Source organism: Trifolium pratense, linkage group LG7, assembly GCF_020283565.1.
Source record: "Trifolium pratense cultivar HEN17-A07 linkage group LG7, ARS_RC_1.1, whole genome shotgun sequence".
NCBI lineage: Eukaryota > Viridiplantae > Streptophyta > Magnoliopsida > Fabales > Fabaceae > Trifolium > Trifolium pratense.
Genome location: NC_060065.1, coordinates 3221690 through 3239742, shown reverse-complemented (window position 1 = coordinate 3239742; position 18053 = coordinate 3221690). Strand labels below are relative to the sequence as shown.

Genomic DNA, 18053 nt, shown 5'->3' with positions numbered 1-18053 from the left:
AAAGAATTAATTTTTAAAATTATGTTGCAATTTTTATTAAAAACAATATCAATTTTTAATGATATTAGTTTGAAAATGTATTTTGTTATTATTGATTAGAATATAACTATTTTATATTATTGATGTTATTTATATTTTAAATAAATGATGTTCTTTTTTAAAAAAATTATATTTTTTATTAGGGGTCTATTTTTATTATTTTTCCTGGACCTCCAAAATCTCGGAACCGGCCCTAAAAATAAATAACTTTTATATATTTTTTTGGATACAAATAACTTTCATATTAAAAATATAACTTTTTATATTTTATAAATATTAATTACACAAATTCTAATGTTACCTTTTTTTTAAGGAAATGTTCCCTTTTTTACTTTTGGGCTATTATGTTTCTTTTTTATTTCGTGCTATTATATTTTTATTATTATTTTTCTATTATTAAAGTTTTTAATAAAAGAGACTGATTGTCTACAAGTGGTGCAGGAACTTACTATTAAAAAAAAGAATGATACCGAATTTGACAATATTATAAATGAACCGTAAGGTCAGTTACGTTTGGAGACAAGTCAATTGAGTGGCTCATGAATCACCCAAGATAACTCGCTTTATTGATAGTCTCTAAGTGTTAAATTATTGTTCACCTTGTAATGAACTTATTATTATGAATGAAATGCATTAAGTTTTCTTTTGTCAAAAAATAAAAGTTTTTAATAGTTTGGAGTGTAAAAAATAGATTTTACTAATTTAATGTAGTGTCTTTTTTGTATTTATATTTTAAAATTTTTAAATCTATAGAGTAATAAATAAAGGAAAAGAATAAGAAATAGAGAAAATTCAAACTTAACTCAATTGAAGATTAGTATAATATATTTTTACAAGTGGACTCCGTTAATGAATTTCATTAATGAATCAAGATCCGCTCTATTTTTTGTCTTATCCATTTTTTTTTATTATCAAAATTTAAAAAATCAAATACTAATAATAATGTGACATTTGTTAAGTTCAATTATTTAATATGCACATAATTAAAATATTTTCAAAACTATAGTATATTTTATACCCAACAAAGAGTTATAGATATTTCAATCACTTATATTTTTTCAAAATGTTTTTATTAAGTTGATAAAAATTTTTTGAAAAAATATAACTGGTTGCAAAAAGTTGTAAAAATTTATAGTTTATTTTTTGAGTTTAATTGTTGTGCACTGTCAGTGTAAATTTTGTTTACACATACATTTAATGATGTGTTGCTATGTCATTTAATGAATATGACACATCATGCGTTTTTAAATACAATATATGATGTGCTGATATTTTATTCGACGCATGCGTAAAATAATTTTACACTGATAGTGTATATAAACTAAATTTTTATTTTTTATATTTTTTACGAGAATTCATTAAATTCATAGAATTTAATTTATATGCACTGTCGGTGTAATGTTATTTTGCGCATGCGTTCAATAATATACCGACACATCATGTATGGTAATTAAAAATACATGATATATCAAATTCATTAAATAATGTGGCAACACGTCATTGGATGTATGTGTAAAAAAAATTTACACCGATGGTGCACAACCATTAAACTCAAATTCATATTTAATATAGTTGTATTTTTCCATTAATTATTTTTTTTTTCCTTTCAGTTTGTAATTGTTGGATTTTTTTAGTACAAGAAAAAACTTTGAACCCCGGTATATAGCTACGGTTTATTTTTCTTCTCGCATTTTAATTGAAAAAGCATGGATCGCCGGAAAAAAGTGAGCAAGGAAACAACGCCGGCTGCGTCGAAACCCTCAGTGGTGGAAGCCTCGCCGTCAATCTCATTTTCAGAGGCCTTTACAGTAAACTTGCTATGCGGACTTGGTTTGGCTTTAGCTTTCTTTGTATCTAACAACATCTACTCCATCGATCTCGTTACCGATCCATCTCTCACTCTCTTCCTCATTTCGGTACCATCGCTTTATTTCTCTTTTCTTTTCTGTTTTTAGGTTTCTCAATTAACTATTTCTAACATTCTGCATCGTTTAGATTATACAGCTTCCGATCGTGATCCTTCTCTACAGTCGCTATCGACTAAATCGCAAAAAATGTTCGGTAATGCCTCTTCCTAATTTCTCATAAATCACCCAATTCCATTGTTCTTGTGAATGTTCTAGGTTTTCTCTATTGATTATTATTATTATTATTATTTATGTTCTATGCAGTATCTACGAGCTGTTGGAAGAGGCATTATAGGAGTGCCAGTAGGTTAGTTCAAACTTCAGTTTCAGTTGACATTTTTGCAATTGTTAGTAATGACTTCAAGAAATGCAACAGATGACATATTCTTCAATTGATTTATGAATATTAGTTTGATATTTTATGAGATTAATGGATATGCTCTGTCATTGTAAATTAATTTTACACCTACATCCAACGGAATACAAACATTTCTCCATGTAATATATCATTAAAGTGAGGTGTGGTGGAATGATTTGACGGAATACACGGTTGCCACTGGATGACGGTTTAAAATTATTTTATGCTGTTAGTGCATAATCTATTTTCTTATGATTTGGTGGTTTTTTATATTGTCAGTGTAAACTAGTTTTACACTGACATCCAATAAGAATTGAGTAATTCGCAGTTATTTTTAAAATACAGTTACTAGTACAATATAGACTTACAAGTTACAAGGCAATATGATGAATTTTCATTATATATCGGTGTAAAACTATTTTACACCGACAATGTATATCAATTAAACTTTATTGTTTTTTTTAATATATTCTCATCATTCATTATTTTGTTACTCTCTCTTTCTTGGTAATGCTGTTTAATTTTTTTTACTTGAGTGGCTTGATGTTATGTAAAAATGATTATACTTCTTGTTTACTCTGCAGGGGCACTACTAAATTCTTTAGGAGCTATTGCTTTGGGGGCACCTGTTACCTTTCAGTAAGTGAAATGAGTTTTTTTTAGAGTACTGATTTTTGTCCTGCACAGGATTAAGTTTAAGTACCATTGCTCCTTTAAATAAAACAAGTTGAGCCTCTTCTATTATGTGTAAAAATGATGCATTTTAGTTTTCAACTTTGAAGATTCCCTAATGACTAGATCTGTATACTGAGTTTTGCAAATTTACCTGTGACAGGTACCTGCCCAAGACACTATATTGGTCTCTTATGATGTCATTATTCACAGTGAGTGACTAATCCATTACATTGTCTTGCTTAAAGTCACTGCTTCTTGAATTTATATTTGTGTTTTTGATTGGGCTTTTCTCATATACGTTTTGCATGTATTTGGCTATTGATACTTTACATTCTTCTGTCTGGTTTTTTTTTTTTTTTTTTAAAAGATTGATCATTTATGGAAATCTAATAATGTTTAGTTGTGTTTTCATTATTTCTAGAAGAAAATTAGAACCAGATGTTTTGCAATTCATCTTATTTTATGAGAAGTTGTGTTTTGGCTTAATCTTTTTCATGTTAAAACAATATCCTATCCATTCTTCTTCTGATACATGTTATCTATCATCTTAAACATACATTTGATCTGATGCAATTGTGGGAGGTTTCAAGATATATCATCATTTGATTCGTTTTTTGCATCAAATCACCTTATTTATTACCATAGAAAAGCTTGTCCCTACAATATCAATTCAAAAATCTGTTTTTTCTTGGAAGATATTTTATTATCAATATTAATATCTCCTACATGTTTACCACTTTTGTCGGGATTGACATTTTTTTAAGCTTGGGAGTATGGACCCATGTTTATGTACACTCACATTGATGCACGACTTATGCTATTACAGACAGTTCCAGCATCATGTGTTCTTGGTTCATCATGGGCTGACTGGAAACGTATATTTGCACACACAAAGTATGTTCTTCTAGTTAAGTTTCTTAATTCTTTCTAAGTTTGGTTATGTGAAGTTTTCCACAATGCAATTACTTATTTGGTCCTTGTAGTTACATTATTATTATACTCCTTGTACTACGTTTAGGCCGAATGGATCTGTTGAGTACCTGATTTGTTTACAAGCACATGGAGCAGTTATTGGGGGATGGTTTGGGGCTTGGCCAATGCCACTTGACTGGGAGAGGCCCTGGCAGGTAATCTCTTTTTTCTAGTCCTCTATCCTTGAGATAATTGACCATTGTATACTAAATTCCTAGAGCAGATAAGAAGCACAGTTCTTACCAAAGCTACATTTCTTCCACGAACCTCTACACAATCTCTTCACTAAGTCTTTTATTTTATTTTTGCATATATCATCCCTCTTCAACTTGTTTAATTCTTGAAGATGTTTCAATTATTTATATTTCTGTTAGAGTTTATGATGACATGTTTTTAAAAGCAGCATCTCTATTGTTACTCTGCTTGCGAGGTTGTTTCAGAAAGGGAAAATTTTCCAACAGAATGACGGACATCAACTGACTGGCCCCTTGTTATTTTATGTTTATAATTCTACTTTGTTTTTATTTTTGTGCTATACCATTAACAAAAAGATGGGTCTTATATAAATCTAAAACGTAAGAAAGTATCATGATCTAAGATGTCCAGATTCATCTGTTTACTTGGTATTGTTTATCTTGTTGAAGGATACAAGAATTGCTCGCCAAACCTAAAAGCTTTAATATAGTTATACAGGAATATAAATTTATTGAATGTCTGCCCTCTTATACGTATACACTTCATTCCTCGTTTTGTTCTGTTGTTCTTTATGTTTTCTTTATTTGGCTGTTTGGGTAATATATTCATCTTAATTTGTAGGAATGGCCTATTTCTGTAAGCTATGGAACATTAGCTGGTTACCTGGTGGCATTGGTTGCATCATTAGGCTTTGTTCTTGCTCATCCTAGGTTGCAACATGTCAAAAATGAATGAAGCCCAAATGTCTGATTCTGGTGATTGGTAAGTTGATAAACTAGCAGACAATTTTGACACTGTTGAAATCATTAAGAAGAGATAGTAGTATAAAAGAAGGAAAAGATAAATAAGACTCTTAATAATATTATGATAATGTACGATATGATATTTGTTTATGGTAAAATCTAGCTACTAGTAATTCTATTCATTCTAAAAAGGGTCAAATACGGGGAGTGTAACTATTACAAGTGAGTAAAAAGAAGACTAACATCATCGGGCACATAATTTACAAGGAAAAAGAATCATCGATCTGTCATGAGTTTAAGCGCAACTGCAACCTACAAGAGAAGAATAAGATACTTCGTCCGACTTGAAGACCACTTTAGGGAAATCATTTAGTTAGGGGAAGGTACTAAACCATTTTAGCAAAAAATTTAACTTGTTTATCTTGGATATATCATGTAAAGACGATAATAGCAGCTCTTGTGATATGAATTTAGTTTTTTTTATTTAGATAATGTAATGGAGATAATAACAGCTCTTGTAGTATGAAGTTTGTTTTGTTTGATTTCAACATTTAATGCTCGACTACTTGTCATTTTCTCACCGGGTTTTTGCTTGAAGTAATGGCAATCAATCAAATGAGAGATATTTCCACTAAATGTATTGTAGTAAAAGTCTCTTATTGATTAAGATCAAGAGAAGCGAAGCAAGAGTTCCTTTTTTATTAGTATAGATCCTTTAATATCTCTCTTATTTTTTATTGTTACATGAGAGGATAGAAACTAGAAGGGTCATAACTTTAATATAATGTACATAACCCTCAATCTTTGTTCTCTTTGCAGCATAGGACTTTGTCTACAATCCATTACTAGCCTTCCCATGCTTGAGAAGCTGCAAAAAATACAGTAAATTTTTTCCATTAAAATGACTCATACTATTAGACAGTTTGGCATACCATTAAGAAAAGTGGTAAAAGTCTAAGTAATTTTTTTTTAATCTTTTTCAATCCGGGAATGGACCAAACTATCACCTCAGTAGACAGTAGCTGTAGGACTAATCCTTAGAGGATATACAGTACCAGTTAAGTAAGTGGCAACCAGGCAACTCTTCTCCCTACATATACAACTCTATTCTACCACGAGGATTTGAACTCTGAACATATGGTTAAATGACTCAGCTACTAGCAACTTGAACACCACTTTGTTAGTGATTTTTTCTACCTATTTTATTAATAGTTATGTATATATATACAGTATAAACAGAGTATTATGTAAGATATATAGTAAGTGAAACAAAGCTATGTTTAATTAGGAGAACCAATGTACTGACCTGCTTGAGAAAGAGCCCAGTTGCTGTCTTGTTCAATATGCCAAGAAAAATATCCAAACAATCCATTTTGCTTGGCATAGTCAACCTTTGCAGATATACTCTGAGTGTCATCGTATCCATACCAATCTGTCCCTGTGAAGCAGTAATTGGTAACATATGTGGAATTGTACACAACTTGCGCCCCAGCATTTATAATATCCTTGTACTTCACTGCCCCAAGTCCCTGTGTAGCTGTATCAAACAGTCCATGGTCATTAGGATCTGCCAAACTCCACTTGAAACCATAGAAAGGTAAACCCAGTGCAAGTTTGCTTTTTGGCACTCCTAACCCAATCCATTTAGTGATACCTTCCTCTGCACTGAATTGGCCAGTTGGATTTTTCAAAGGAGCAGGTGGTTGCGTCACGGTTGGATAACTATCTGAGGTGAAAAGGTCATAAGTCATTACATTGACCCAATCCAAGTTGTCTGCAATATCCTGACCTGGGTAGTACTGCAATGGTGTGATCTGATCAGAGCCACCCACTGCAGCAGATAACAGTAGTGCTGGATTGCCGGAACTACTAGCCTCTTGTGCCACAGCAGCTCTCCACTCTGTGATGAGTAAACCAAAGTTGGTCTTGTCTGTGTCTGACGATGGATACTCCCAGTCAAGATCAAGGCCATTGAAGTTGTTATCTCTGGCTAATTGGATTGAAGAATCTATGAACGATTTTCGGCTACTGGCTTGGCTAGCCATATTGGCAAATTTTTGTGCCAAAGCAGAACCACCCCCACCACCAATTGATAAAAGGGTTTGCACCGAACTACTCTTTGCCTGAATGGTTTGAGTAAAAGTTGAGAAACTAGCAGCGTTTGTAGAAGAAATAGTGACTTGGTTGGTATTAGAATCAAGATCAGCAAATGCACAGAACAAGTGGGTGAAATAAGAGGGATCAATATCAGAAACTGCAAGGCCACTATCAGAATACCAATAGCCACCTTTAATGGCAGCTTTTGCAGAAGAGAACTGGAGTTGGAGAATCATGAGGAGAGTGGAAATCAAAAGGAACGAATGCTTTTTGGAATAAGCCATTTTCTTTGTAGCTGGAGATGCATATTGTCTCGGATAAGTGATATATATATAGCACTTAGCAGCACATTTTGTTGACTCTTCTCTTGCTTGTTCATTAAGCTTTTCCCTCCAACCTTAGTGTATGTTTGGTTTTATAGTGAGAAAATTAAAAGTGATTTATGTTTAAAATTGATTCTGTTTAAAATTGAGTTGAAGAGAGTGGTTTATGTTTGAATACATTTATACAAAAGTGAGTTGAACAGTCAATTTGAGTGTAAAAATTAATTTTAGAATTAGAAGTTTCAATTTCCAGCTTCAAGTAAAATCAATTTTAGAACCAGAAGCTCGAATTTCTAGCTTCTAAGTAAAATCAATTTTTAATTTATTGCACAGAAATGAGCGGCTCCTAGAACTAATGATAAAATTAAAGATTTTGTCTTTTACCAAAAAATGGAAGAGTTAGTTATTATTATACATACAAATTTTCTATCTAATTCTCTGGATCCATTATCCATATTCATATTTAAAAAAATTGGGATTTATGATCTAATTTAAAAAACTTACGTTTCATAACTTTAGAATAAATTTTAAATTGTATACAAATTGTGATCTAATTTCGAAAAGTTAGGTTTCATAGCTCTAGGCCCCCTGACTTTTAGACCTAAGAAAAGTCTTTTTACGATTTTATGAAACCTTTATATTTTATATTATTTTGAAATTTACGTATGTAAAGTTTCTTCTTAAAAATATGTATCTAAGATTTCAATGTGAATGAGTCAAAATACATTGATAGGTTAGTTATGCAATTGCAAACCTAACTTGTCAAATATCTAATTAAATGAGCACACTAAATAACAAATCACTAAAAACTCAAACGTATAAATTGGAGGGACTTCATGACGTCCGACTTAATTTCTACATGTTGAATTAGAATTTATAGAACTATATTACTATCTTATTAATGTAAGAATTACTTCTATATCATCACCCCTAGAAAAATAGAGTCGTATGTATTCACTTTATTGTCATTTAATTTCACTGCCAACTTAAATTTTATATATCTTATCTTACTTAGACTAACACTAAATTTTTTTTACAACTTAAATCAATTTCAACTTGTATGTATTCACTTACTTGCATCCACGGGTTTGAAAGTTCAAACACTACTTTGATGATTGTAAGAAAGCAAATTGAAGATAACTTTGCAGTTACGTGTGCTTTTACATTTGAAAAAAGGTGAAAAAATCCGTTAAAATCAATACTAAATTCAAACTAAGTGACGTTCTTAGATGAATAAATCCAGACGAGACAAAATAATTTCATAAGCACTTTCTTGTCAATGCTGTTTAAATTGTTTACGAAAGTTACTTTCTTTTCTGTAAAAACTGATATGATACTTGTATATTTTACTCTACAAGAGCTGTTGTTGCTTTGGGGGCACTTGTTACCTTTCAGTAAGTGAAATGAGTTTTGATCTTAACTGTTGATCAGAACAGGTAGATGGCCAGCTAGCAGTCCGTTGAGCAGGTGGTTGACGGCGGGTCGAGCAGCTGCTCCACGGAGGGGGGGGGGGGGTTGTACCTATAGGTGCTCCGATGCCAAAGTCAGACAAGGAAAGAGAGCAAGAGAGATACTAGAGAGAGAAAGTAATTGAGAGAATGAATAGTGTTACCTAGCTCTCCTGTATAGGAGAGCTTATATAGCCCCCAGCTCTGGGCCAAAGGTCCTCTTATTGGGTTGGACTTGCCAAGGCCCAATAAGATGGACTGCCAAGATATCACCCTTAGATAGTGGGTAGAACAGTAATCTGCTCCTATCTTGGAGAGGTTCCACCATGTTCTGCTGACATGGATATGATGGGGCAAGCCATGTGGACTTTAGAGGGTATGAAGTGGACTAGTTCTAGTCTAGTCCAGAACAAGTTTATTTAGTGTACAGATTTTTTCTTCTGCTCAGGATTAAGGTCGTTATTAATTATTGATGAGATAGAGGATCAAAGACTTGTTTAGATTGATTTTTTTTTTTTAATTTATCTACCGAAATAAATACTTGTTATACTGTTTGAGAGCTCATGGAAACAACTTACGACATATATAAGCTTTCAAGGTTAACTTATGTAAACAAATGATATATCTTATATGAAACAACTTAACTTTAATTCATCTTTTTTATTTTTTATGGAAATAACTTATACATAAACACTTGCGTTTAGGCTATATAAGCGCTTAATTAAGATGTTTATCCAAACTGGGCTTAAGTTTAAATCCTATTGTCTGGTTATGCTTTTTCCCTTTTATTTCTTTTCAGTTTGAAAACATTGATCATATATGGAAATCTAATACTTTAAGGAAAAATTAGAACCAGATGTTTTATAATTCATCTTGTTTTATGAGAGGTCAAATATGTAGGGTACCTAATTTACAATAAAAAAGAATCATTGATCTGTCATGAGTTTAAGCGCAACTGCAACCTACAAGAGAAGATATACTTTGTCCAACTTGAAAACACTTTAGGTAAATCATTTAGTTAGGGGAAGGTCCTAAATCATTTTAGCAAAATTTTTTACTTGTTCAACAATCCACTTGTCTTGGTATATAAGTGAACGACAGTCCCACACACCGAGACAGCTAAGTAAGTGAACGACAGAACCACTTATATACGAGGTTTATTTTTGTAGCAATATACGACGATTGCTCAACGATCCACATATAAGATTCTTTTGTTCATGAAGCTAAAATTATTGCAATAAAAGTCTCCTTATTTATTAGATTAAGAGAAGCTAAGTATGAGTTCTTTCTTTTATAACTATAGATCCTTCAATATCTTATTCTTATTTTTTATTATTACATGAGAGAATGGAAACTAGAAAGGTCATAACTTTACTATAATGTAGATAACTCAAAACCTTTGTTCCCTCTTCAGTTTGCAGCATCTCTGTCTACAATCCATTACTAGGCCCCCCATGATCGAGAAGCTGCAAAAAATACAGTAAATTTTTACCACTATTAGATAGTTTAACATACCATTAAGAATAAGTGTTAAAAGTCTAAGGGTATGCTTTTTGTCTATCTGTTTTTTTTTTTTTTTTTATCTCGGAATAGACCCAAGTATCGGCACATTCAGTAGCCGGATGACTAATCCCTAAAGATATTCAGGGCCGGCACAACAAATCTATAGACCTATAGCAAAATATGAAGCGAGCCTTTCAAAAAACTAACAAAATTAGAGGGTTTTTAATCCTAATTGATTTTCACAATATTAGATGTATTCGCATGATTAATTAATAGCTATATATACACAAACATAGTATTCTAAAAGATAAATAATAAGTGCGACGAAGCTATGTTTAATTAGGAGAATCCATGTACTAACCAGCATCAGAAAGTGCCCAGTTGCTATCTTGTTCAATATGCCAAGCAAAATATCCAAACAATCCATTTTGCTTGGCATAAGAAACCTTGTTAGCTGTACTCTGAGTGTCATCATATCCATACCAATCTGTCCCTTTGAAGGCGTAAGTAGTAGTATATGTGGAATTGTAAACAATCTGCGCCCCGGCGTTTTTTATATCCTTATACTTCACTGCCCCAAGTCCCTGTGTAGCTTTAGAGAAAATTCGATGGTTATTAGGATCTGACAAAGCCCACTTGAAACCATAGAAAGGTAAACCCAATGCTATCTTGCTTTTTGGCACTCCTAACCCAATCCATTTAGTGATACCTTCATCTGCACTGAATTGGCCTGTTGGATTTTTCAAAGGAGCGGGTGCTTGTGTTACGGTTGGATAACCATCTGAGGTGAAAAGGTCATAAGTCATTACATTGATCCAATCCAAGTTGTTTGCAATATCCGGACCCGGGTAGTACTTCAATGGAGTGATCTGATCTGAGCCACCGACTGCAGCAGATAGCAGAAGTGCTGGCTTGCCAGAACTTCTAGACTCTGCGGCCACGGCAGCTCTCCACTCCTTGATGAGTGAACCAAAGTTGGTCTTGTCTGTGTCTGAGGATGGATACTCCCAGTCAAGATCAAGGCCATGAAAGTTGTTATTTCTGGCTAGTCGGATTGAAGAATCTATGAATGATTTTCGGCGACTGGCTTGACTAGCCATATTGGCAAATTTTTGTGCCAAAGTAGAACCACCTCCACCACCAATTGATAAAAGGGTTTTCACTGAACTACTCTTTGCTTGGACGGTTTGAGTGAAAGTCGAGAATCTAGCTGCGTTTGCAGGAGAAATGGTGACTTGATAGGTAGTAGTATCAAGGTCAGCAAATGCACTGAACAAGTGAGTGAAATAAGAGGGATTAATATCAGAAGCTGCAAGGCCACTATCAGAATACCAATAGCCACCTTTAATGGCAGAAGAGAATTGGAGTCTGAGAATCATGAGAGTGGAAATCAAGAGGAATGAATGCTTTATGTAGTAATCCATTTTCTTTGTTGCTGTGGATACAAATTGTTTAGGATAAGTGATTACTTACAGATATATATAGCACTATAGCAGCACATTTTGTTGACTCTTCTCTTGCTTGTTCAATAAGTTGTCTCCTTTAGCCTTAGCTTATGGCATGGAACTGCTGTGCTGTCTCGGCGCCGAGAATGGTCCTACTATACAAAACAAATATTAATAAAAATGGAAGATTTTGTTTTTTACCAAAAAATGGAAAATTTACTTGTTATTATACAAACAAATTTTCTATATATTTCTCTGGTTCCTTATATGAAAAAAATGGGATTCTTTTATTTTATCACATTAAGTGAGCACATTTGATGGATTACATCTATATATACTAGCACCCTATAAAACTAGAGTTGTATGTATTAACTTTATTGTCAATTTCACTGCCAACTTAATTTCACTGTCATTCAATTTTAATATATTTTTCCTAAATAATTTATATTTCTTTTGTACCTATAACATATGCTAACAAAATAAAAAAATCCCAATAATGCTCGTGTCGCATGGACGATAAGTGCAGAATGGCAATAATCAATTTTGAATTTTGATTAAGTGTAGGGACTGCTGATTAGACTCAAGTGCGCAGCATATTTGCACCATTTAGATTTCAGCACCGTCCTTATTTTCTTGATCAAATTTATTATATTGTATCCTAAAGTCAAACACATACCAATTTATCCAGTTACTTACATCCACGGGTTTGAAATTTCAAACACTTCTTTGATGGTTGAAAGAAAGCAAATTGAAGGTGACTTTCAGGTCATATGAGGGTGCAACCGGAGGATCATCTACATTGAGTTTAAGAACAACTACACTCTTACCCAAAACCTTAATACGTTTATCAGTTCGCTCACTTATAAAGTGTTCAACCTCCATTTTTTTAAGCAATGTGAGATTAACTCAAATTGTCACAACATTGATCAAATCTAATTAAGTGTATTTTTAATTACAATGAAAGCAAATTGTGTAATGTATGTATAGTACCATATTTTTACTAAATTGAAGGCCAGTTTATACTCCCTTCCCTCCCTCTTAAAATTAAGGCCAGTTTATTCTATACTCCCTCCATCCTAAAATGAGTGAGCTTTTTGTAAAAAGATTTTGTTTCAAAATAATTTGACATTTTCAATTTATTGTTAATTACTTTTTTAATTGTATCCTCTAAATAATACCACTTACATCATTCTTAATTAAATATTTTCTATTTGTTAACGCTGCTGCAAAGTTGGATCGATGAATACCCGCATTTCAAATTCATGAACACTATAGCTGACAGAAAATTTGAGCAAGGTACTTAAGCAAGAGGAAGATTATTGGAAGCAAAGAGCGAAGGTCCACTGGCTCCGCGATGGAGAATCTAATACTAAGTTCTATCATGCTACTGCATCAGCTAGGAAAAAGAAGAATCACATTGCAAAACGTACAAATAGTGAAGGGGAAATGATGGACTACCAGAATAGCCAAAGATTACTTTGAGAATTTATTTCAACAGGGTGAAAATGATGATGAAGAGATTACAATACAAATCTCATAAGAAGCCGAGTGACAGAAGAAGAAAACCAAAGCCTTGCTCGTGATTTCAGGATAGAGGAGTTCAAAGAGGCTTTATTCAGTATGCATTCCGACAGGGAAAAGTTGGCTGCAAAATGGTAGATTTCCGGTCCAGCCGAACAACACAAATATTGTGCTTATCCTCCATGAAGGATCTTAGACCTATATCTCTTTGCAACGTGCTTTCCAAAATCTATTAAAATAGATATTAGTAAGGCATTGATAGAGTGAGCTGGAAGTATCTATTAAATATTATGTAGAAGATGGGGTTCTGTGAAAAATGGGTGGGGTGGATTAAGATGTGTCTGGAATCAATCCAATACTCGGTGATGGTGAACGGGGAGAGTGTGGGACCAATAAACCGGAGAGAGGACTTAGACAAGGGGACCCTCTATCACCTTATTTCTTTATTTTGTGTGCAGAAGGACTGACATCTCTTATTAAAAAAATATGAAAGCCGAGGTGACATTCATGGTGTGAGAGTGTGTAGAGGGGCCCCTAGCCTCTCACATCTCCTATTTGCTGATGACTTCTTTCTTTTTTTCAGGGCCGATATCAGAGAAGCTCAATGTATGAAAAAGATCCTCAACGATTACGAGAAGGCTTCAGGTCACGCTATTAACTACACTAAATCTGAAGTGTATTATAGTAGAAATACTCCTGCTAGTATCAAAGAAAGTATATCATCCACGCTAGCAGTCACTGGGTACCGGTAGATATCTTGGTATGCTTTCTATGATAGGTCGTAACAAGAAGGCGTTGTTTGGCTACCTCAAAGATCGTATGTGGAAAAAGATTCAAAGCTGGTCGGGGAAGCACTTATCAAAGGCAGGAAGAGAGGTTTTAATAAAATCGGTGGCCCAAGCAATTCTGGCTTATTGTATGAGTTCCATCTTGTTGCTGGAATCTTTGCGAGAAGAATTGTAAAGAATGATGAATTCCTTTTGGTGGGGATCTAATAAGGCCTCGGGTAAGGGAATAAATTGGTTGTGATGGGAAAAGTTAGCTATGAGAAAAGAATATGGAGGGATGGGATTTTGTCATTTGTACGGTTTTAACTTGGCGATGCTTGGGAAGCAAGGTTGGCATCTCTTAACCAACCAAGATACTATTTTATCTAAACTGTTCAAACCTAAATATTACTCGAAGGAGGGGTTCCTTGATGCAAAATTGGGTCACAACCCAAGTTATGTTTGGCGTAGTATCCAAGCTTCTCAGGTGGTAATCAGAAGTGAACTCAGATGGCGAGTGGGAAATGGAGCTAACATTGATGTTTGGAGGCAACCATGGCTTAGAAATAGTGATAACTCCTGTGTTACTTACTACTGTGATGTATGAGAACAATGCACATTTAAAGGTTTCAGACCTTATAGATAATGCTACTGGCACTTGGAACATTAATTATATCCAACACAACTTTTGCCCGAGAGATGTTCTCGAAATTATGAAGATACCACTCAACCTTTTGCAAAATGAAGATGCTCCAATTTGGAAATGTAGCCGCAATGGTTTCTATACTGTTCGTTATGCTTATTACAACTTAATGGAGAATGTTATATAGATAATAATCATCTCAAAGTGGACGGAAATTGGAAGAAACTTTGGAAGCTAAAAGTCCCCAACAAGGTAAAATCTTTCTTTGGCGAGTGCTTCGCGGTGTCTCCCTGTGCGAGCTAGATTGAGCAGCAAAGGTGTTCAATGTGATACTAAATGTCCCTGTTGTGGTGAGTATGAAGAAAATGAATGGCATTGCTTTGTTACCTTTCAGTAAGTGAAATGAGTTTATTTAGAGTACTGATTTTTTCGTCTGCACAGGATTAAGGTCATTATTAATTATTGATACGATAAAGGATCAAAGACTTGTTAAGATTAACTTTTTTGAGCTTATCTACCGAAATAAATGTAGTACTTGTTATACTGTTTGAGAGAACTTATGGAAACAACTTATGACATATATAAGCTTTCAAGAATAGCTTATGAAAACAACTGATATCTTATATAAAACAACTTGACTTTAATTTATCTTTTGTTATAGAAATAACTTATACATAATAACTTATATGATAAGCGTTTATGCCATAAGCACTTAATTCAGATGTTTATCCAAACATGGCCTGTTATTCTTTTTCCCTTTTTTTTCCGGTTTGTAAAATTGATCATTTATGGAAATCTAATACTTTTGTTGTCTATTGATTATTACTATTGATTAATCTTTTTCATGTTAGAACAAAATCACATCAATTCTTCTATTAGATGTTAACATCTAACAGAAGAAGAATTCATGTTAGCCATCATCAAGTCTAGAACACACATTTAATCTGATTCAATTGTGGAAGGTTTCCAGTTATAACTAATAATGTATTCATCTTAATTTGTAGGAATGGCCTATGTCTGTACGTTATGGAACAGTAGCTGGTTACGTGGTGGCGTTGGTTGTATCATTAGGCTTTGTTCTTGCTGATCCTATGTTGCAACATGTCAAAAATGAATGAAGTGCAAATGTCTGATTCTGGTAATTGGTAAGCTAATAAACTAGCAGCAAATTTTGATACTTTGTTGAAACCATTAAGAGATAGAAAAGAAGGAAATGATAAATTAGATTCTTGATAGTATTTTGATAATGTGATGATATGAAATTTGTTTATGGTAAAATATAACTACTAGTAATTCTATTCATAATCCACATATAAGATTCCTTTGTCTATGAAGCTAAAATCATTGCAGTAAGAGTCTCCTTATTTATTAGATCAAGAGAAGCCAAGTAAGAGTTCTTTCTTTTATAACTATAGATCCTTCGATATCTTATTCTTATTTTTTATTATTACATGAGAGAATGGAAACTAGAAAGGTCATAACTTTACTATAATGTAGATAACTCAAAACCTTTGTTCCCTCTTCAGTTTGCAGCATCTCTGTCTACAATCCATTACTAGGCCCCCCATGATCGAGAAGCTGCAAAAAATACAGTAAATTTTTACCACTATTAGATAGTTTAACATACCATTAAGAATAAGTGTTAAAAGTCTAAGGGTATGCTTTTTGTCTATCTGTTTTTTTTATTTTTTTTTATCTCGGAATAGACCCAAGTATTGGCACATTCAGTAGCCGGATGACTAATCCCTAAAGATATTCAGGGCCGGCACAACAAATCTATAGACCTATAGCAAAATATGAAGCGAGCCTTTCAAAAAACTAACAAAATTAGAGGGTTTTTAATCCTAATTGATTTTCACAATATTAGATGTATTCGCATGATTAATTAATAGCTATATATACACAAACATAGTATTCTAAAAGATAAATAATAAGTGCGACGAAGCTATGTTTAATTAGGAGAATCCATGTACTAACCTGCATCAGAAAGTGCCCAGTTGCTATCTTGTTCAATATGCCAAGCAAAATATCCAAACAATCCATTTTGCTTGGCATAAGAAACCTTGTTAGCTGTACTCTGAGTGTCATCATATCCATACCAATCTGTCCCTTTGAAGGCGTAAGTAGTAGTATATGTGGAATTGTAAACAATCTGCGCCCCGGCGTTTTTTATATCCTTATACTTCACTACCCCAAGTCCCTGTGTAGCTTTCGAGAAAATTCGATGGTTATTAGGATCTGACAAAGCCCACTTGAAACCATAGAAAGGTAAACCCAATGCTATCTTGCTTTTTGGCACTCCTAACCCAATCCATTTAGTGATACCTTCATCTGCACTGAATTGGCCTGTTGGATTTTTCAAAGGAGCGGGTGCTTGTGTCACGGTTGGATTACCATCTGAGGTGAAAAGGTCATAAGTCATTACATTGATCCAATCCAAGTTGTTTGCAATATCCGGACCTGGGTAGTACTTCAATGGAGTGATCTGATCAGAGCCACCGACTGCAGCAGATAGCAGAAGTGCTGGCTTGCCAGAACTTCTAGACTCTGCGGCCACGGCAGCTCTCCACTCCTTGATGAGTGAACCAAAGTTGGTCTTGTCTGTGTCTGAGGATGGATACTCCCAGTCAAGATCAAGGCCATGAAAGTTGTTATTTCTGGCTAGTTGGATTGAAGAATCTATGAACGATTTTCGGCGACTGGCCTGACTAGCCATTTTGGAAAAATTTTGTGCCAAAGCAGAACCACCCCCACCACCAATTGATAAAAGGGTTTTCACTGAACTACTCTTTGCTTGGACAGTTTGAGTGAAAGTCGAGAATCTAGCTGCGTTTGCAGGAGAAATGGTGACTTGATAGGTAGTAGCATCAAGGTCAGCAAATGCACAGAACAAGTGAGTGAAATAAGAGGGATTAATATCAGAAGCTGCAAGGCCACTATCAGAATACCAATAGCCACCTTTAATGGCAGAAGAGAATTGGAGTCTGAGAATCATGAGAGTGGAAATCAAGAGGAATGAATGCTTTATGGAGTAAGCCATTTTCTTTGTTGCTGTGGATACAAATTGTTTAGGATAAGTGATTACTTACAGATATATATAACACTGTAGCAGCACATTTTGTTGACTCTTCTCTTGCTTGTTCAATAAGTTGTCTCCTTTAACCTTAGCTTATGGCATGGAACTGCTGTGCTGTCACGACGCCGACAATGGTCCTATACAAAACTAATAATAATAAAAATGGAAGTTTTAGTTATTATTATACAAAACAAATTTTATGAAAAAAATGGGATTCTTTTATTTTATTGCAGAAGAACATATGTTTCATAACTTTAGAATAAATTTTAAATTGTGATTATTATACACGGTTATAGGCAAAATAACTTTAAAAAATATGTGATTTTTTGTCAAATAATTAA

General features: G+C 33.7%; 4 protein-coding genes across 4 annotated transcripts; 1 reads left to right on the top strand and 3 right to left on the bottom strand.

The window, feature by feature from the left end:
- The first annotated feature begins 1630 nt into the window (after positions 1–1630).
- Positions 1631–5448, top strand: LOC123893676 (phosphatidylinositol-glycan biosynthesis class F protein). The gene is made up of 9 exons (XM_045943452.1): positions 1631–1955; positions 2035–2100; positions 2211–2253; positions 2889–2943; positions 3140–3188; positions 3806–3873; positions 3998–4106; positions 4768–4908; positions 5082–5448. The coding sequence occupies exons 1-8, from the start codon at positions 1746–1748 to the stop codon at positions 4879–4881; spliced, it is 714 nt and encodes a 237-aa protein (XP_045799408.1). The 5' UTR covers positions 1631–1745; the 3' UTR covers positions 4882–4908; positions 5082–5448.
- Positions 5449–5527: 79 nt separating this feature from the next.
- Positions 5528–7373, bottom strand: LOC123893672 (class V chitinase-like). The gene is made up of 2 exons (XM_045943449.1): positions 6196–7373; positions 5528–5757 (listed from the first exon to the last, which is right to left on the bottom strand). The coding sequence occupies exons 1-2, from the start codon at positions 7268–7270 to the stop codon at positions 5735–5737; spliced, it is 1098 nt and encodes a 365-aa protein (XP_045799405.1). The 5' UTR covers positions 7271–7373; the 3' UTR covers positions 5528–5734.
- Positions 7374–9989: 2616 nt separating this feature from the next.
- LOC123893675 (class V chitinase-like) lies at positions 9990–12028 on the bottom strand. The gene is made up of 2 exons (XM_045943451.1): positions 10622–12028; positions 9990–10223 (listed from the first exon to the last, which is right to left on the bottom strand). The coding sequence occupies exons 1-2, from the start codon at positions 11682–11684 to the stop codon at positions 10201–10203; spliced, it is 1086 nt and encodes a 361-aa protein (XP_045799407.1). The 5' UTR covers positions 11685–12028; the 3' UTR covers positions 9990–10200.
- A 3989-nt stretch (positions 12029–16017) lies between these two features.
- LOC123893673 (class V chitinase-like) lies at positions 16018–17676 on the bottom strand. Its single transcript, XM_045943450.1, has 2 exons — positions 16614–17676; positions 16018–16214 (listed from the first exon to the last, which is right to left on the bottom strand). The coding sequence occupies exons 1-2, from the start codon at positions 17674–17676 to the stop codon at positions 16192–16194; spliced, it is 1086 nt and encodes a 361-aa protein (XP_045799406.1). The 3' UTR covers positions 16018–16191.
- Between the last annotated feature and the right edge of the window lie 377 nt (positions 17677–18053).

Coding starts and splice junctions, on each gene's coding strand:
- LOC123893676 (XM_045943452.1), top strand. CDS start 1,746: ATGGATCGCCGGAAAAAAGTGAGCAAGGAAACAACGCCGGCTGCGTCG. Junction 2,101..2,210: donor TAAATCGCAAAAAATGTTCG/GTAATGCCTCTT, acceptor TGTTCTATGCAG/TATCTACGAGCTGTTGGAAG. Junction 3,874..3,997: donor CGTATATTTGCACACACAAA/GTATGTTCTTCT, acceptor TACTACGTTTAG/GCCGAATGGATCTGTTGAGT.
- LOC123893675 (XM_045943451.1), bottom strand. CDS start 11,684: ATGGATTACTACATAAAGCATTCATTCCTCTTGATTTCCACTCTCATG. Junction 10,224..10,621: donor CTGGGCACTTTCTGATGCTG/GTTAGTACATGG, acceptor TATTTTTTGCAG/CTTCTCGATCATGGGGGGCC.
- LOC123893672 (XM_045943449.1), bottom strand. CDS start 7,270: ATGGCTTATTCCAAAAAGCATTCGTTCCTTTTGATTTCCACTCTCCTC. Junction 5,758..6,195: donor CTGGGCTCTTTCTCAAGCAG/GTCAGTACATTG, acceptor TATTTTTTGCAG/CTTCTCAAGCATGGGAAGGC.
- LOC123893673 (XM_045943450.1), bottom strand. CDS start 17,676: ATGGCTTACTCCATAAAGCATTCATTCCTCTTGATTTCCACTCTCATG. Junction 16,215..16,613: donor CTGGGCACTTTCTGATGCAG/GTTAGTACATGG, acceptor TATTTTTTGCAG/CTTCTCGATCATGGGGGGCC.